Here is a 21,110-nt window from a genome sequence, read left to right on the forward strand (position 1 = left end):
TTTTCAAAACGCTTCTCTTTCTTTTCTGTTTCTCCAGATAATTACATCTTCATTGACCACATCGTAAATCATCAGCAGTTTTAGTTTTTTGTTGTAATATACTGTATTTCCTACACAATGTCTGTATTTCTTTTTTATATATCTTCCTTATTAAAATGTTTCAGTCTTAATTGCTCAACATATTCTTAAATGTTAAAAATGTATGAGCTTGATGACTCTCCTTCATCTCAAAACAACAACAGCAAACTATTACTCATTCAGCATATAGAAAATTGGCTCTATAGTTGTCACACTTGAAGGTGATTCCTCTGAAAACACTGCATCCTTGTGTCAGTATAAAGAAAAAAGGTTTTTAAACATAATTATAATTTAAAAGGGTCTTATACTAGAGTTTTTAGACGAGGATATACAAAACCACTGGAAGGCCTATAGAAAATACTCATTTGTTTATCTGAACATGCAGTCCTTGTGACAACTAGCCCCAGTCACCCTTACAAGTTTAATATATATTTAATTTTATTAAAAGTTTTACTTTTAACTAAATTGAACTAAATGAATGATGTAATTTTAGCCGATTAATTGAATTAGCCTACACTGATGAGAAAGTATAATCAACAGGATGTAAAAAAGGGAAAGGCTCTTAACCAAATTAGTTAATCAAATCACTTTCAATTGAACCCAGACTAGTTTATCAGTAGCCCCATTGTTTATATTCATCAAACTGTGAATCTGTGCTAGTTAATGAATTAACACCATCCCCCATTACACGTATTCAATGTATCGCAATTTAGTATGGCAAAAATATAGCTAACCACCCAGTGAATGTTGTTGTAAATGTTGTAAATCGCGTGTAGTGTTTTCATGGCTCTAATGTGAATTTGAGATGAAAAAAAATGTTTCTTGGGCCGCTGACAGACTGCATGTTTAAACTCCTTCTGTTAATCATTTTTAGTTATTTCTCTCTATATAATTCTTCCCATTTTGTGTGCTTGGGCTGGAGCGCTGTTACCCTGGAAACTGTCTTGCGTTTTCCAAACTGTGAAAGGACCAATAGCGTGATTCGGCTCATACTACATTTGCTAAATGAGGGGGTGTTCAAACCCTCTCTAGACGCATGCACCCTCTTAAAAGAATGTGTTTTTCTTTTTTTATATGAAAAAACTCAGATAAAAAGTTTATATATGTGTGTGAGAAATGGAGACATATTTGAATGATTTGATTCTTCGTTTTATCACAGTAGTTTTAAACCCCTCAAATGTCACGAACTCATTGTGGTATATTCCCCGCAGAAATTAAACGTTGTCCACAGCGTTGCGTGTTCCACGAAAACGTACTCTCGCTCAGTTTTTCTCAGAGATAAGCAAATTATATAAAGCTGTACGTCAAATAATAATAATAATAATAACTACTTAATTTAACGTTTGCCTTGGAAATGCTGCACGTTTGTGGAGGTGAGTTTTAAAACATAAATGTAAGATTGCGACGTGAATATTTCGCAACGTTTTAGAAGTACGGTTAATAACCATTAACTCGATATTTACGATATCAGATGTTGCATTCACTTTGCGGTTTAAATATATTAGAAATAAAGAAAGTAGAAAAGATGTGTAATTTTGTCTCGGATGGGGGCCGTTATTATAGCTGTAAAGTAAAGGTCTTTGAAAATGAATTTGCGGTCTTGTTAAATGTGTTGCCCAAGGGCGAGGGTCCGCGTGAAGGTCTTAAGCACTGCACACATTCTCTGCAGTGATATGTCCTTGACTACAGCTCTGCTCCCTAAAGTAACAAAATATCTAAACAAGTATGAAGTGACAGGTGCTTCCTACCCATTTCACGTGTGTGTGTGTGTCATTTGCACTATTTTTGTAAATATGGGACCGATGTGGGTGTGTTGAGCATGTTTTGTAAAAGTCAAATGAACTTCCTTTTATTCATATGCTTTGTTTTGTCTTTGACCTTTCAGCTTGATTGCGGAAACTTTTCCTTATTATGTTCTTCGATATTAGATTTTCATTATTAATGTATGCACATCAGATTGTTTGAGAAAATTCATCAACAAACTTTTCTGTTCAGTTTTTTTTTTGGTAGTTTCAGGTAGAGCTAATGTGTATTCATTTGTCTTTTGGCTGACGGAAGTTTTTTTTGTCTGACGGAAGTCTCTTTTGTGGCACTTTTGAGTAGAAATGCTGGAACACATTGAAGCATTTTTTTGTCATGGCTTTTATCATTTGTATATTAAGTTAAAGGCGGGGTGTCCGATTTCTCTTAGCTGTTTTTCATGTTCAAATCACCCAAACAAACACACCCCTACACCCATCTTTCGCTTTCGTCAGCGCTTGGCCGACTAATGTCCGTCCTGTGCACTGTGCATAGGGTGGCCATTTCCATAACACCAAAAAGGAGGACACTTTGCGGCATTTAGTGAGGCAAGAATAACCTCATCTGGTGTACTCGCAAATACGATACAATTTTGTCTATCATATCTATGGTATCATGATACAGTGATTCTGAAATAGCCTACTCTATTCATTACCAGACAATTTGATCTACGACATATATAGACATGTGTAACAGAAGAGGCAAAAAAGTGTTTGTTTACAGTATTTGTATTTATTCAAGACACTCCTGTATGACTGGTGATGCTTGACTGCATGATAGACTTTACAAAGCTCTGCAGCGGAGATTTTGTCATCCTGAGGTGATGTTGCCTCTCGAAATTAAGACCTAAGGGAAGACGTACCAGCAGCTCATCGGTTACCTTTATGTTTTTCAGTGCTGGCATGTCGGTCAATGGCAGCTTTCCCTTTACTACTAACATCCACTTCACAGCGACATAGTGTGCAAAATCCATGGAAAGCATCTCTACTGCTTTTGTCCATTCCGGATTAAATGATGTCGGACGTTTCGGCATGTTAACGTTATGATGTGACGTGGCCAGTACGTGGACTCCACCTCCACTTCGTGGAGGCTTGTTTACGTTTTTAACCAATGATATATCAGATATTTATTTGACACCTCTTTCAGCCAATCATTTGTTTGACCGGAGATCTTAAGGCGTCAGCCGCTATGCTGCGTCCCAATAAAGGTTTTAGAGCGAGTTTTTTAAGGCCGATTCAGCGCAACTCCGAAAAGGAGGAGAAATGAGTGTCCGGCTTGAGGCTGCGCCGGACAGGGGGCTTAAAATCCGGACTGTCCGGCCAAAAGCCGGACGTATGGCCACGCTAATGTGCACCTTACTGCTGATTGGCTACAAGGTTGTTTGGTACTCGGCCCGACTTTGTCTAAACAAGGGTAATTCTTAAATCGGATACCCCGCCTTTGAGGGGTCATATGACATGGATAAAGCGAATATTATCCCTTTTTTAGATGTAATGCAATGTGTATACTTGATTTAAGGTTAAAAAAACGCTGTATTTTTCACATAGCTGTATGTTTGTATCTACTCTTTGCTCCGCCTCTCTGAAACGCGCTGATTTGTACAAAGCTCATCACTCTGAAAAGCGAGGTGTGCTGTGATTGGCCAGTTAACCAGTGCGTAGTGATTGGTGGAATACTGCTAGCGTGTGACGGAAAAGTAACTCCTCTTACCATATTTGGAACATCAGGTTCCAAAGCAATTGTACTGACAGGTACGCCCGCCTTACTTGCGTAAACATTTGGGCGGTCTCAGTCAAATCATACCACGAACTGACGTACATTTGTGGGGGTGTGGTTACACAAGGCGTTTCGGGAAGGTCTATGTGAGCATTCGCTTTTTGAAAGATTGCATCTTTTGTTTTGCATCTTTTGTTACGTCACTTAAATATTTGCAATTGTACGTGTCTAATACATGCATGGGCAACTTTTGACATACCAAAGACACAGAAAAAGTTGACCCCTTTGAGTTAAGATAGGCCTTGTTTGGAGAGTGTGTATGAATGCCTGCACATATGGTCTATCTATAGTTTGCCATGTGAATCAAATGTCACTCATAGATAGTTGTCACTCTAACTTGATTGCAGTAAAGGGATACATTAGAGCTCAGAATATGTTTTTCAGTTGAATGAATGTTTTGTGTGCTTTCTGTAAGAAAGGTTTTTCATATATTACATTATATGTAGGATAAAGACTGGGTATTTCCAGCATTTAACTTTAACAGCGGTTTTATGTCAAACTTTTTCTTGAATGTTTTTACAACTGAGGTTTTACTTCAAATGTCATTTTTATGTTAATATCATAAAAAGTTATTATCTCCTGTTCAAGCCTAATAAGCAGAGACTATCAGTAAGCCCTTGAGAGGTTGTTCCCCCTCAAAACTATCAACACTGTGTCCTTGTGACAGTATGAAATCATCAGGAGCTTTCTGACAGTATCATGGTCCTATACAAACACGTTAAGTTGTGTTGGAAATGGTGCCATGCATATATTCTCCTCCTGTATGTTGCCTTAATATTCCTGATATGTTGTAGTAAAATTGTATATAACGTAAAATGTAGTATTACCTGGGGACCTCTAGTCATCACCTCTAGGCCATGTCTGTAATTTGTAAAGTAAAAAGTCCCTTGCATATTACTACCTACCATATTTTGATGAAAATCAAATAGTGGGCTCATAATCCTTTTTCAAGGTTTTATCCACCGTTTGCAAATAATGGAGGCTGTGTTGAAGTGTTTTGCGAGGTATACCTGCCAACACTGCCTTTTGGCCGAGAGTCTCCCGTTTTATTCTTTCTCATGGAAACTCCCCTAACGCGATTGCGAAGCAGAAGATCCGCGATTGTGTGTCTCAAATGCTGACAGGTACGGTCATATATCATTATACACCATAACTATATATAACTATACGCAAAGCCATGCCAACATATCCGGGAAATAAGTCCATAAATTTGAGTAAAATCACAGGCTTCACTTAATCACTTATCCCGTGCGAATGCATCACATGGAATACAGATGTGGGGAGGTCATTTCTAAATCACAAGAGGTCCCCAGATAATACTAATCCTGTGTGAACAGGGCTTAAGCTTATGTTTTTTCGGCGAAGTAATAGAAATGACCATTATTTCGCTCTGCAATTGGGGGAAGTTACTTTTCAACTCTGTTGTTGTTGAGTGACTGCTGATGTCAGTCTTGTGGAAATCATCCTTACTCCCACAATGTTGTGGACTCTTCCTTTATGTCATAACAGAGTCTGATGCCATTATTAGTTGTCTCTGCTGTTAATCTTTGCTGCGGGCCAATTTTCCATTTGTAAGTGGAAATCTGTCAGTATGGGGGAATTGTAAGATTAGTAAATAGTCTGCTGTGTTCTCCTCTTTTTCATGCGAGATGTCTGTTTTTCTCAAACTAACCAAACACTTTAGGACTAGCCACGTGAAGCCCTAAATGCCATTATCTTTCTCTGTGATAGTTGTCTGTTGACTGCCTAAAGGCTCCCGAAGTGTTTTCTTCAACTTGCCGCAACCTGGTCAGTTGGTATCAATGTATATAAGGTCTAAGGCATAGTGGTTTGTAAATAGCCGAGGGGTTTATAACAGGATGTATATACAGTATACACAAACAGACCTCTCAGAATATGACGCTGGCTATTCCATATGGCCCACATAATGTTTTCATGTAGTTTGCTCAATCTGTGGCCTGACTGAGGACATTTTACATATACATTTATTCATTTGGCAGACGCTTTTATCTAAAGCAACTTACAAGTAGTTTTCTACAGTGGCACATTACTGCAGAGCAATCAGGGGTAAGGTGCCTTGCTCTAGGGCACTTCAGTCATGACCTGCTGGCACTGAGATTTGAACCAGCATTCTGATCACAAGACCAACGCTCTGACCACCAGGCCACAGCTGACCCCTGTCAGGACAGAAAGAATTTCACTATATTGCAACTCTGCATTTATATAAGTGCGTCTGCTGTAAGATAGTAACAATATGACGATGTGAAATACCAAGCATCTAATTATAATATAATTTAATATTAGCAGTAAAATTCTAGTGTAGGCTGTTGTTTATTGCATGTACCGTAAAACCATTTAAACAATTATTATTTTCCTTATGGAACTTTTGATCTGTAAAAAGCATGCCACATAAACCACCCGCATGCAATATGACTGAATTCAGTTTCCTCCAGTGTGACTTGCAAACGTGACCAATCTTTTCCTTCTCCTCACATGCTCGTGTTGTGCGCTCCTAAATCTCTAGATTTTTTCCAAGGAATGTGAGTTGGCTCTTTCATGACTCTCCCTTGAAATGCCCTCCCAAGATAAACAGCTCTAGTCAAGCTAGCCCTCCACCCATCCCAGAGGTGCTTCCCTACTGCACGTGAGTGAGAGCTGCTGGCTGCCACCTCTGTATGGCAGACCGGCAGCCGCTCCGCTCTGGCGCTGTGTCTATTAGCCCCTGATTGGCCTCACTTTACATATTTGGTTTTATTTTTGTGTAACCTCCTTATTATGTGACTTCGTTGTAGCAATTTTATATTGTTTTTATATTTAATTTTATATTGTTTTTATAAAATCCTATTTTTGTAATGTATTACTGCACCCTTGAAGTGAGCAGGAATTGGCCAGATAGCTGTCTCTCTTTATATCTCTGATGAGGACTGTGAACCATATGCAAATGTTCACCGTTTATTTAAACACCAGCGATAAATATGTAAACGACTTTCATTCTGATATGTGACCTCACAATAGCTTGTTATTGACGCTTTAACCCACTTTACCCCCTTTGCATTAACATGTGATTGGATTGCCCTCCATTCCACTTCCACTTTGATTGGAACTTACTGGCACAACATGGAACATGCAGGAAAACACAGTATAGTCACAATGCATCTTGGGTGTGTAATGAGGGCTGTACAGTTCCGTATACTGTACATATGCTGATGATAAAGGGACCTTTGACTGGTCAATTGATCAAGCATGTTTATGACTACTGTTTGGGCATGTCTGCATGTAATGAGAGTTGTAATTGTCCGTATTGGAGCTAGGCTGTGTGTGAGTCTTTCTGGAGAGCCTGCAGCGTAGTCTGTGATCTTCAGAACGAAGGATGGACTGCAGCCGTAATATTGCACTACCTCATAATCCTCCCTTTCAAAAGCACTGCCATTCTTCAGCAGCTCAGATGTGCGCCTTACAGATCATGCTGACAGCTTTACCAATGTGCCAAAAAGGGTAGCCAGGCTCTTTAACATAAGCGTTGATCTTGAGTTGTAAGCAGCTCCACCGGACATATCAAGAATTTGTTCAGGGATGAAGTTACGACAGGAAGGTGAGAGATCAGAGGTCTTTGAGAAGATCCAGCTTCATGTCTCTTTCATGCTATCGACAGAAATAGAGAAAGAAATTATGACAGACAAGAGCAGAATTTAAGCACCACATTCAGGTCTGTTATTTTAACTTGCAAGACTAGCATCAAGTCTTTGTTGTCAATTCCAACATGTTTCATTCTTCCAACCCAACATGTTTAAAATGGGCAGCACCTCCAAACAGGCAGTGTTACAGCCATTCCCATAGAGATCTGTTACTATAGCCACAGGCGCTGATTCTGTGGGTATTGTGGTGATGCTATGACTCCGGTATGCCCCCTTGGCATGAGGGTGTGGGTTTCAAAGGCAGCCAAGTGTATGGATAAGAATCCACACCTGGAACTGACAGAATGAATGGACCAGTGCTATGAGGAGGAGGAGGAGGTGTTTGGGTTAAGACTTATTTGTTTGTTGTGCATCTGCTTGGCAGATGTTATCTGTTTTGAGAAGGACACTTACCCTTACTTCTTCCTCTAAACAACCGCACAAAGGTCTGCTCATCCAGACTTCATCCTACCACTCCTTAAATAATCTGGTTGATCATATTTTAATCCTGGTAAATGGAGAGGTGGAGTCTCTTGAGAAGTTGCATGCAGGGCACTGTGGTTTTAAGGTCTCCAATACCTTTGGGTCGGAAAAAATACAAGGTAGTTTTATGACTTGTATTCTTTTCTGCTTCTGTGAGCTGGATCCAGTTATATCGTCCGGGAGTACTTTACGGGATGTCCATCTTGTGTCAGTGCTGTAAAACCAAGACCACTATGAGAGCTGCTTCCAAGAACAGAAACAGTCATACTAGTTGATTCTTTTGCAGGTAATTCCTTTGAGACCTCACTGAAATAGTCTAGCCTAATGACAGGATATCCTTATGACCACCATTGCTTGTCTTTTTGTTTTCTGCAGGATTGTTTATACTTTGATAAAGCCGACCGACGCTCCACAATCACATCCTCTACAGTAATACAGACTTCAGGAAAGCATGTAGGAAAAGATTATTGAGATGTGTTTTGGGAAATGACAACACAAATAGCTAGGAACTCAATCTGGAAGTCTTGACTTAGAAGCAATCGGATATCACTCATCTGCAAAAATAATCCAAGGAATATAAAGCTGGTCGTGTAAATAAAACAAAAGCAGAGATTGTGGCATGTTAGTTAATCTGAATGTATGTTGATGTGTCTGTGGGAAAGTGTTGTTCTTCCTGCTTTTCCAGCAAAGCACTTCCTGAAAGGGTGGTGTGGGAGGAGTTATGTAGGAAAGAGAGGGAGGAGGAAGAGTATTTGAGTTACCGTCTCGCTCGCACACAGACACACAGACTCTCACACATTTACTGAAGCACCGATTTTCAGCTGAGCTCTGTCCTTCAAGAGGCTCCTCAGCTTATATCTGCTCTCACAAAACAAAGATTTCTTACATATCTGGTAAGTTAAAAAAAGAGACGCTTCAATGTATTTGTAAAACTAGTTGCATGACGTCTACAGTTACTTTGTGTTGACTGTGTGAGATAATGCTTAAGGCATGTTAGCTGTTGTAGCTTGTGCATTTGTGTTATGTATAACTCTTGTTAAGATGCTTTCTGGTAATGACAGTGTTTAAGTATTTTTCTGTCATTTCATCTTCACTTATAGTGGATGTGAGTCTAATTTGAGCATGTTGAGGCTGGACTGATTATCTAGTTGAGCGTAATGAATGTTTATAAGAGTTCAGTGTGATGGGAACTGTTTGAGTGTATGATGATGAATTAGATTTCTGTAATTGTCAGGTTTTGCTCCGTTAAATACATGTAAATACCAGTTATTCCAATGTCCTTTATTCTTGTATTGTGTGTGTGTGTGTGTTGCTTTGCATTTACAAACACGTTCTTAGTTGTTATAGGCTGTGGTGTTAGATTTTGGCTCCTGTGTGCTGTTGTTTTGTGGGTCAGCTGTGTGTAAGAAAACAATGACTAAAATTAAGGAACTGAGTCACAGTGTGTTTGTGTAAAAACTATCATGAGCCAACATTTGTGATGGCAGGTCGGCATATTCATACTGGAAAAGATTACGCTTTCTCTCTCTATCTCTCTGAGATCCATTAACTCAGACATTCCAGCTTAGTTACTGGTCAAACTGGGTTAATAGGTGACCTCTGCTTGTGTGTGTTCGGACAGCATGATTGTTAGCGCTTGTTTTTTTGTTAAACTTTGTAACTTCTTGTTTGTTGTGTGTGCTCGGTTGTGGGAAAGCGGAATTGGTAGTAGCAGTGGAGTTGGGTAAAAACAACACGCTGGGTAGCAGAGGCCGCAGTGACGCTAAAACCACCTCATCTTTGTGATTATACGCTGTGTCCACACGTATGCTTTTACATCAGTTAGCACTCCTGTTTGTGTAGCATGTACCACACATAATATAATAATGAAATTGTATGCTTGTGTGTGTCTCTGTGAGACTTCAGTGTACAGAACGTGCGTGACCATCCTTATTGTTACTGTGGAAGGCCAGCGGGGTCAGAATCCATTTAAAAGACCCAGGGGTCATGGATTCCTGAGATGAGTCTGACACAGAAAAGCGTTGCTGTGGTTGTAATTAAGGGATGATCGGGCCATATGTCTGTCATTTTACTTGATCAATACGACAGTGAGTGTCTTTCTTTTTTACCAATGACAAAACCTTGAGGATGTTGCCAAGGCGATTGAACACTGATTGAAAGTGAGTGCCGTTTTAGGTTTAATTGCTCTTTGCCCCCACTGTGCCCTTGCTCAAGTGTACAGCTGGTACTACATAGCTTCATTCAGGGGAAACGGTACATCTCTAATAATCGTGTAAGTGACAGATCGCCTCTAGGGTCAGATACATCTGTCTAAATGCTATTGTTCTGTAAGAGCGTCCTGATCTACTATGACATTTAACCTGATCAGAAAACTCATGGGATCGGATTTGGTCTAATCTGGAGAGCACACGGGAGTAAAATGTAGAGAATTGGAGGTCATAGTGTGTGGCCTGTCTGTGAAAGACAGATGGACTGTTTTTTTCTCATCTGATTAACTTATTAAAGTCAAAATGAGAGATGAAGAACAGGCCAATCACATTCTCTCATCTTTTCATCTCTTAACACGGATCTATGGGGCTACATTTTCGAACGCTTGTTTTGGGAATGTATTTTTTTCGGAGGTAATCATTGCTTTTTGAAGATCCATACATCCTTTGTTTTTAGGCAGACTGTTTGCTTAGATCATAGTGGGCTTGTTACTGTCAAAATGGATGAGAGACAAACTGAGAAGTGAGAACAGTCACATTGTTTTGTGTATGTGATAAATGCCAAAGATAGCTGTATTCACACCTCTTTAGCGGTCCATTGTATTTACAAATGGCAGATGATAATATGTATAGCTGACAGTATCATGAGGGTAAGCCAAGCGTTCAGCGTTGTATTCAGATCTAGTCGTGTGGCGTACAATACAATACCAACTCTGTCACACTTTAATGATATTGTGTTGAGAGCTCATCCTGGCCTTCTGTTAAAGGAGGGTAAACAGCTGTGCTGTGCTTTGGCACACATTGAAGAGGGAAGGCTGTTTATAACCCATATTTACCAGCTGTCTGTCACTGATAGAGCCGTGCAGGAGTTATGGATAGAGTTGGTGTGAGAGGTTATCAGGATATAGGGTTAAATCCTCCGGGGCGTCTTTATTTCAGTGGCTGAGCTAGGTGGAGTGAGGGGTGTGACTCTGTCAATGCAATGAAAGCCCTTGGGAACGATGTTAGTTAGCTTCTTCTAACACCTAACACCTTCTACGGTGTAGTGCAAGATGTCAAATCTTTCAGCTTGCGGTCAGGCAAATGAGATTCACCCGTAGGGCACTGCTACTTTGATTTACTCTTAATACAGCTGAAGCAATCCATTATCAATGAATCAATTTAGAACCGTCACAAAAAGTAAGTAATACGGAGCTACTTGTTGCGAGACCGTATCATGGGATGCAGCTGTTGCGGTGTAAATTGTGTTTCATCTTATCACAAAATCCTTATCAGGATTTCCATATGTTGGCAGCAAAACTATCAGTGCAGGAAAGCAAACTGAAAATTCCCTCACTGTATCTCTACGAGAGGTCATAGTACCTTGGTCCTTTTGTCTTAATCATTTCTTTGCGTAACTTCAGCTGTGTCAGCAGAATGGCTCATATCGGGCGAGATTCCTGTATTTCCGCTTTGCTCATGAGGAGGTGAGCCAGATCTTCTTTGCCAGGCCCTTGCTTAATACCTGACAAAGTTTACAAAAGCTTCCTGAATATAGACGTATGAGAAGATAAAATCATTTAGCCTGAGGATGATAACAGTTACTGTAATATGAGCACACAGGTGACTCAGGGTGGATCTTTCCAGGGTTGTGGGAGCAGGAAAGATGTATTATTTTTTGATATATGGAAAGAAGGGAAGCTTCTGTGTTTATTTGTATCTCACGTGTATCTCTCTTGTCTGCCCTGTAGTCTCAGTAGTTATTGATAGATGGTCTAAAAGCAGCAGACTGCTTCCAGTCAGACACAACTCCCCTTTAATTACATTGTGGGATTTCTTTTGGCCAAAATTAGTGAAGTCATTTTTTACTTTCCCTCTGCAGCTTCAGCCCGACTCGTCGTTTTCTGATGCATTACTCTGTGGTTTTTAAGACTGCGTCACATTTTCCACCTATCAAGCATTGCTCAAATCATTAAATGCTTATTAAACGTATACATCCACTTATAATAGACACAAAAACATCACTGTTAGATGGCGTGCTCTCACACTGTTAACAAATATTTTCCATTCACGTTTTTTATGGCTCGACCAACAGTCCAGTTTACCACTAAACACTGGGGAACATTACATCAGCAGCTCCCAGAAATCAAGACCAGATCTTTATTTTGTGCTCAACAAGGTTTACATTGGAGATGTCTGTGTGCTTCTGTGGGTGTGGCAGTCTAACGTGATGTGTGTAAAAAATATATTTCTGACTCGTTCTGGGTCCACGTTGAAATCCTTAATCTCAGTCAGTTGACACTCTTGACCAAAGCTCAGTATGGTTATGCCATGTACATTTCTGTGGCCTTTAATTCCATTTATGTGTCTGCATGTGTTTTAGGGGGTTTATCTTACATGACACATAAACAAACTAATGGTTTTGGGATCACTTTAATGTGAGCATGGTTTTGACTATTCCTTTAAAGTGAATCAGACCTCGTGTTGGATCTTTTTATAAAGCCAGATCATGTTTTTTAGTGGGGTCTGGTTTAGGTGTAGAAAATATCATAAGCCTGGTATGAAAGCGTGCTTATCTCACGTCTGCCCAAGGTAGTTAAATTATTTTGAGAGAGGACTGAAAGAAATTTGTTGGATGCTTGTAGCTTCGGTCCCTCTGGAAGATGTTTACTCTGTATTGATGCTTGTTAAAGGCCAGTGGAGCGCTAGGGAATACAAAGATGTTGAGGGGAAGGAATGATGATCCATTTTGGATCTTGGACACTAGATCTGCCTCACCCCCAGCATCATGGCAGGATCCTGAACAACTGAGGCTTCTATTAAAAGACTGGCCATTGACAGACAGCTGTGTGTGTGTGTGTGTGTGCAGCATCTAAACGCATCAAAGAATTTGACCTGGATATGCATTTATTGCATTACTCGCCCATAAGCCTCTTAAAAGCCGACAGATCCATGACATGCATGTTTGAATGGTTCTCTTTTCACAGTATTGGCTCTCTTGCAAAATACATTTTTAATGCCAGTCTTAACCTACTCTTAAATGACCTGTTTCTCTGTTCATTGAGACCTTCGGAGTCTGTCACATATTGTATATAGTTATATATGTTGTGAAAGATCTGTTTCTCCCCCTGAAAGGGATTGTTTACTCGAGAATAAACTTACGAGCCTCACCGCGTATCATTACAAACCTATGAATTTCTTATGAAGAAAACAAAAGAAGATATTTTGAAGAACATTGGTAACCAAACAACACTGCCCCCCATTGTATTTACACAAAACCACTTAGACATTTCTCAAAATACCTTCTTTTATGTTACACGGAAAAAAAGAGACGTATACAGTTTTTGAACAACATGACTTCATACTCAATTATTGTAGCACAGCAATCCTTTTTTCAGTCTTCCACATGATGGTTTGAATTTTTTTTTACAGACAATTCTTTCTTTTCTTTAGAGTTTGAGGCCGTATTTATGTCTTTATTTTGATTGTGGTTTTACTTTCTTTTAAATCCCATGCATCTTTGTGCAGTAAAAAAGTAGGGTGTCATAACAGATGCAAGGGCCCAGACACAGATTCTGACTGTGAAAAAATGTAATTGGGTATTTGAATATATATTATTATAAGTAGTGCTGGGTTGTATGGCCACAAATGAATATAACGCTATTTTACAGATTGATACCGATTTCCGGTACATGGCGCTATTTTTTACCACATTTTATTCTTATTGAGAGAGTAAATACTGCAGATGATTGACTTAAAATGCCCTTTTATACTGTCATGGTGAGTGAATATTGTAGAAAAATGCCACCCTATATAGGTTAGCAAGTCCCACATAATGATGCTGTTTATAAAGAGGTGGCACTAATAGTGAAGTGAATGAATCAGGATGCATGACAGTTGCAGTCAAAATACAGAACCTTTTAATTGTGCAAATTTCGCAATTAACTTGTAACTACACAATGTAAACAATCCCCTTCCACTATTATAACTGCAAAGTTTAGACTACTTTAATAACTGAATAGCATGCAAAGGTAACTTGCATACATAATATTTAAGCAAATAAATAGAGAAAAAAGCTTGAAATTAACTTCTTCCCTGGTAGCACCATATCTATGGGTAGCACTGGTGCTTCCAACTTCAAGAGAATGTGCACCCACTTGAAAATTAATACCATCTGTCGGAATAGATGAATACAAAATAGTAACAATTTGACCATTAAAATATGCATACCTGATTGTGTTTACATGGTCACAATGGCTTCATGGTTTCCTGAAATCATATTTTTAAATCATAAAACGACGGCTTAAATTAGATATGTGAGAGGAAATCGATCGCATCACACTGTCAAGCCTCATCATAGCATACAGAGAATCATGTTAGAAACACATCATGTTATATGCTTGTATAGAGTAGTAATGAGGGGAGCACAATCGCTTTTTGAAGAGTATTGCTTCTGAGTGAATTTAATATAACGTAATGCGAACTTGCAATTGCTTCACGTGTTACAGTCATCTGCTTTTCAGTCATTTGCTGTTCATATAGAAAAATGATCATACAGTAGTGCAGAGACATAGAAAGACGCATTCCTGTCATAGTGCAACAGTGATAGGGGACCCCACTGAAACAGTGTCGCGCTGCGCCGTGGTCTGTACATTGTTTAAGCTACATACACCGTAATACGGTATATTGAAAATTCATATAATTACAAAAATACACACCGGTATTCGGTATGAACCGGTATACCGCCCAGTACTTATTATAAGAGGCAAGGAAGAAACCTTTCAGCACTTGATGATGTAATCCAAACTGTAATACCTTAACAGAGGAAAATATACGTAGATGGGAATGAAAGCGAAATTGCTCTCACTCCCCCAACCCCCCCCCCCCCCCCCCCCCCGACACTGAGGATCAAAAGAATATGAAAGCATTAGAAGAGAATAAGAGAAGAGTCTATTTAAAGGCTGCAATGATTATTTGAGAACAATGGTTTCTCTTTTTATAGTGGGTTTATGGCAATTTATAAAACCTGCTTGTCTGAGTCAAGAGGAGTGAATGCTCATCATGAGTGTTTTAGAAATATTTTAATGAGCGTTGGTTTAGATCTAGTCTGGGACCAAAATATAAAACATGCTAATCTGCCCATATTGTACTCTGTAAAGGCCATGCACAAGGCACTTTTGTGTTCATACAAACACAGAACAAGTGGAACGGGCGAGAGGACATTAAAATATTTTCATACAACCGCACTGTTTGATGCAACCGAATCTACAAGATTGCAGCTGTTCTCTAGAGCAGCCTTTTCTTTTTTGTGCCTTTTGAAAGAAACACATTTGAATGAAAATAAAGTAGGAGTGTTTGTTGTGAGTGGGGGGGGAAGGGTGCAATTGGTCAAAATCCCAGCCGTCGGCCAATAAGACCCCGGCTGCCGGCTTACTCCTTTCTCCTCCCCTCGTGTTCAGAATTCATTTCACCGTTCTGATTGGTTGCTCGCATATGCAGCATCTGGAGCCTCTAAGAGTGTAGTGGGAGGGGCCAGACGTTGTATTAAAACCAAAAGTCTGCCCCCATTCGCTCTAGAGTGTTCCAGGATCTTTTATGTGTGTGGAGCAGAGGGAGCTGGCGGAGGTTTTGTCTTTGCCTATCCATGTTTGACAGTATCTTTCTCTCTCTCTTCTTTCACCAGGAATCATATACAGGATTACAAGAACAAGATACTCAGGTTTATAAGGAGTGTTTTACAAGTCTGAAACACCCAGAGAGTGAGAAGAAAAGACTGAGCCAACATTGCTCTTCAAACCCTCTTGGCATCAGCGCTTTCTTCAGGATCTGCCCTGTCCTGGTGGATCACTCCTTTGGACTGATGTGGAATGTGACCCTTTTTGACCCCTTTCCACAAGCCTCTATTCAATCAGCTGGACTGGGGAGAGTGCAGATAATAGAGGCAAGAGGCCGGCACACACAAAAAGAGTAAAAGCAACAGCAGCAGGAGTGTACGGACTGGAAAGTTAAAGGAGCCCTTGAAGGTGGGGAACAAGAGCTTAAAACACAAAGGAGAAGGAATAAAGAAAAGTGTGAATACAAAATACTTTTGGGGGATTTTAAACACAAGGAAAACTACTGACCATTAGCCTTTATTTCATCTTTAATCTCTGTCTCACTCATCATGCCTGTGGAGACCCTTCGTCCCACAGATGGCCGCCTTGCTGGGGGTCCCTTGACCTCCGCCATGCCTTTCCGTATCTTCAACAAGGGACCCGAATACTTCCGCAGGGCTCCCGAGCCGGGAGCACGAAAGTTAAGCGCAGTAGAACGTCTGGAAGCAGACAAGGCCAAGTATGTGAAGAGTCAGCAAGTGGCTCTCAATAAACAAGAGCCCGTAAAACCGCCAATCATACGCAAACCGCTGTTATCACCGAGCATGATTATGCAGTGCCGAATAAACACTCCACCAGCACGGAAAATAACTCGCCGGCTACCTGATGCAGAGAACGGAGGACCGGAACATGGCATGTGCAGAGGACCTCAACTCAATTTGGACATCCTAAATAACCTAATTAATGTTTGTGATGGGCCATTCTCTTCCTCCCCAACTGCTTCCTCGCCGTCTCCCTCTGTTTCCTTGCCCTCCTCTGGGGGTCACAGTGTTGGAAGTGGACAGTCTGCGGAACCCCAGCAGTGCATCAATTTCAAAGCACACCTTACCTCCTCTCGCACCTCCTCTCCTCTTAACAACCAGACAATATCTGCAGAACCCAATCGAAGACCACCTCCGGTTCCAGCCAGGGCTCCAAGACTTGTACCAAAAGCTTGTTATGGACCCCCTAACTCTGTAACGGTGAGACGGGTGGATGTGCGACCGCAGGCAGAGATTAGAAAACCTCGGTTGCCTCTACAACCTAAACCCAGACAGACCCAAACAGCTCAACCACAGATAGCCCAGCCACAGGCACCCCCTCCTCCCACACATCCAGCTCAGCACCAGCCCATGTCTGCTCACCCTCCATCCCCCGGCCTGCCCCCCAGCCCACTGCTTCTGGGCGCTGGAGTTTTACCCCCTGCCTCCCCTGCCTTCACCCGTCTCTCAGCCAGCTCACGAGGATCACGCCCTGGATCGACCCGGAAACACCCCACCCTCCACCGCTCCAAGTCTGATTTGAGTGACCGCTATTCTCGGGCCACAGCCGACCTGGAACGCTTCTTCAATTACTGTGGCTTGGACCCCGAAGAGGTAGAAGGTATTGGTGGTGTGGAGCGTTTTGCACGAGCCAGTTCAGACATTGTTTCTGTCTCCAAGCTTCGAAGTGTAAGTACCCCAAGCTCAGAGTGTGGAGATGGAAGGAGAGGCGAGGAAGAGGAGGACGATGATGATGATGATGGGGCCATCAGGCCTAGTGAGCGTGTTCCTTATGGCATCTCAGTCATAGAGAGGAATGCACGTGTTATTAAGTGGCTTTACGGAATCAGACAAGCAAGGGATACCTCGCAAAACATCTCCAACGTCTAGCTCTATACATACAGTATGAGAACCAGACAGAGACCATTAAAATGAGACTTGCTGTAGCATTCTTGAAGTCGTTCACACAAACAATATTTATTATTAAATTTTTATGATGTTTGAAGGCTCTCTAAAATATTTGTTTTGGTTGTATTTGATAATGTTCATGATGTTTTTTTACATAGAATTTACATCTTTTAAAGTGAACTGTAAGGATGATGTATCTCCATCAGAAAACAGACTTTTAGCACTGTGACGTGGATACGTTTGGATATAAGCAATAATACGCTAAAGGCATTATAAATGTGACTGAATGGATGATGATGATGATGATGGCGATAATGAGGGCAGCAGTCGATCTGTTGTGCTTGTGCGGTTCAGGTACAAAGTCTTTATAAAACAGCAGTGCTGTGGAACCCGTGGCCTAAGCTAATTTCGGTAGAAACCATAGTAATGGAATAAAGAAGGTACTTATACATGTATTGAATTTGTTGAAGATTGATTGACAGCTATTTAGATTGCTTGAGTAATGAGGTCATAGTGTCTGTGATAGGCCTCAGTGACGTGTTTTATAAGCCACAACCAGACCCCAGATACAGCTTGCAAATACCAATACACTTTAACATGAACCCTTGCACACACTTTTCTCAAATTCACAAGTTTGTCAGACAGTTGAGATGTTTTTGAAGGTGAGACTGAAATACTGTGAAGAATTCAGAGCTTTCAGGAGGCACTGCTTCTCTAAAAAAATGGCTGGTCGACTGTTAGTATTGAATATTAGTTTAAAAACGGCAGCATGTGAGGGCCTCTTGTCAGCATGCACACATGGATTTACAGCTGTATTACCTGGCACAAGCACAGTTGCACGATGTGCACTCAAACATATGGGCATACATTCCATTCAGCATATTGTGTGTTCCTTCTGCTTGTTTATAATTGACATTTACGCATTTGGCAGACGCTTTAAGCGACTTACGTTTCGTTGCATTACACATTTGTTTCTATGTGCAACATTTATTCATTGTTCTATGTGACTATGTGCAATCCCCTGGAATCGAACCCATGACCTTGGCTAGCGCCACGCTCTTACCACTGAGCCACAGGAAATATGTTTTTTAGAGGAGGTTATGTCATGGGAGTGAGAGAGCAGAAAGAATTGAGAGACTGAATTCTGAAAGTTTGGCTCCACTCTCAGGGTAATCAAAGCTGTTAAATCTATTTGCTGTGGAGTTTTCACACTTGAAGTAAAAAGAACGGCCTTACAAAGAGACAGAAAGGTTAATCTAACAGAAGTTGACAAGTCATGAGGCTGGAGGTCATGTTTTTTTTTTGGTTTTACATAGTTAAAGACGCAATAATCGAAATGTTTTTGACTGTGCAATCCAACTATAGCCATAAATGCATATTTGCTCTGCCAGCACAGAAAGAATGGATACAAAGGTACAGACACTTAAACAGTTCAGTGCAGTGCAGTAGTTATTTGAAGTATAACTGGATGTTCTGCTTGTTCTCTGAAGTTTACCATTGACACAATTGCAAATGAAAAATTGTTAAAAATGCAAGAAATGTCAATAAAGCTATGTTTTTGAAAGTAACTTACTCATTCTCGTTATTATTACTGTGAACAATTTTTTTACATTTCTACAAATTAGGACTTCACAATGTACCGACATTTTTTAAATATTGCAAATGTACATATTCGAATGGTTTGCAATAACTAAACATAACTTTGGGATTTAATAAAAATATGCAATCAAAGTTTCAAGTTGATTCATTCTTGATCCTGTGTCAGACCAGATGCTTTCACTCTGTGAATATTGCATGAGACGTAGCATATTCAATTTAAAGGTAACAGTTACATCCCAGCTTGAGACAAGACCCAAACTTTAATTGAGCAGATCCAAGACATATTGACTTTTAATAAAGGGGTTGTTTGGTCTGAAAGTTAGCTTATAAGTCCAAAAGGGTTTGTTTTTATTTTGCTTACTGACACATCAGATTTTGCAGTCGTCATCTAGAATTTTCATTTTTTTTACTTCTGCAAATAGTTCTGATGCGTATGTTTTAGTGTCATGCATTATTAAACATGTACAACCAACACAGATTAAGTAAACAAATATTTTGCAATGAATCTGTCTTGGATAACATGTCTTACAAACCTACCTTTGAAAACTTAACATTTACAATGCTATTCATCATGACTCTAAACCATTTTTTTGTTTGTTTTAACTTCCCTGTGATACACTGCTTATGAAGCTGTGCTATACCAGTGGCCCGTTGGCTTGTTGATGGGTATTAGGACAGACTTCAAAGTGCTGTCTTTCCTGTGAGAGGTAATCAAGTAAATATGGTGCCCTAAGGACGAGGCTAAGACTTGGTGTCGCAGAGACAGCCTGTTGCCCCAATCACCTGTGAATTATGACCAACCTTCAGCAGACAGACAGAGAATAATGGCCGGAGGGGGATGGGGGAGAGCTGTGTGACAGTGAGGAGAGAAATGAGATAGATATGCTGCAGCTGAGGGGAAGTGATTGCTGACCACCAGAAGAGGAAGATGAAGAGAGCAGAGGTGTGATGAATTTATGCCAATTAGCTTTAAAGCTCCTACTTCAAGGAACATGAAACCCTTGGGGATGAATAAGAAGGTAGAGAGATAATTAAAGTAATAGTTTAACTAAAAATCCAAAGATATGGATTTGTAATGATATCAAGGTGTGTAAATAATGACTGAATTTGTATTTCTGGCTGAACTGTATCTTTAACATCTGTCCTGGCCCCCAGAGATCTCCGGTAGGGTGAATTGAGGTGAGGTGTGTTTATTCAATAGTTTTCCCTGTGTGCAGTGAACTCATATAAACAGAGAGAGAGAGAGAGAGAGAGAGATGCTGTGGGAGAGACAAACGCTCATATTTGCTCGCACACCAGCTGCTTTATACAAAAGATACACAAAATACAGTATATATCTTATTCACCTCTGAGAATATATTTTAATAGGAATTTGTGAACAACGAGAAATTGTTGGGTTTTACATTGAAAAATGTTATGCGTAACTGCATTATGCACTAGTAATCTTCTCTAGTGTTTATTAAAGTTCCTTCCTTTCCCCAGATTAGCAATCTTTTTTTAGGAAGACCCAACAGAGAGATGCTGTGTAAAAAATCTATTACATTTTATTAACCAGTGTGGGCTTTTTAAATTGTTCTTTAATTAACAAAAACTAAAAAGACTGTAATGAAAATTCCCCAAATTGTATATTGAACAATGCTGATTTGCAAACTCCCAGCATGCATTACGACGAAATCAAATTATACAGTTAATAGTAAATGCTTATTGTTTTTGATGACATATTTATGCTGGTGTCACCATTTTGGTTTATCACAATTTGTTATTTGTGTGGAGAAACGTATATTTTTACCTAATTGTTTAAGTGATAGTTCATCCAAAAAATTTTAATTCATAATTTGTTCTCTCTCAAGTCATTCAAAACCTCTTTGTGACTCATAATTTGAAAAATATATCTGTGGTTTTATGTCCATAGTGATGTCAATGGGTTTCCGTTTTGTTTGTTTACCAACATACAAAATATGTTTTTTTTTTGTGGTCTGCAGAAGAAAGTCA

At 40.0% G+C, this 21,110-nt stretch overlaps 1 protein-coding gene across 2 annotated transcripts; it reads left to right on the top strand.

Annotated features, from left to right (window-relative positions):
* Window positions 1-1,280: 1,280 nt before the first annotated feature.
* LOC306906243 (protein FAM110A) lies at window positions 1,281-19,247 on the top strand. Of its 2 annotated transcripts, none has more exons than XM_079477482.1 (2): window positions 1,281-1,451; window positions 15,681-19,085. In XM_079477482.1, exon 2 carries the CDS (start codon window positions 16,161-16,163, stop codon window positions 17,499-17,501), a length of 1,341 nt encoding a protein of 446 aa, XP_079333608.1. In that variant the 5' UTR covers window positions 1,281-1,451; window positions 15,681-16,160; the 3' UTR covers window positions 17,502-19,085. The 2 variants fall into 2 exon arrangements, with proteins under 2 accessions (XP_079333608.1, XP_079333607.1); XM_079477481.1 differs by lacking the exon at window positions 1,281-1,451 and adding an exon at window positions 8,590-8,704 and having other exon boundaries at window positions 15,681-19,247.
* The last annotated feature ends 1,863 nt before the right edge of the window (window positions 19,248-21,110 follow it).

The sequence above is a fragment of the Barbatula barbatula genome (genome assembly GCF_947034865.1).
Source record: "Barbatula barbatula genome assembly, chromosome: 17".
NCBI lineage: Eukaryota > Metazoa > Chordata > Actinopteri > Cypriniformes > Nemacheilidae > Barbatula > Barbatula barbatula.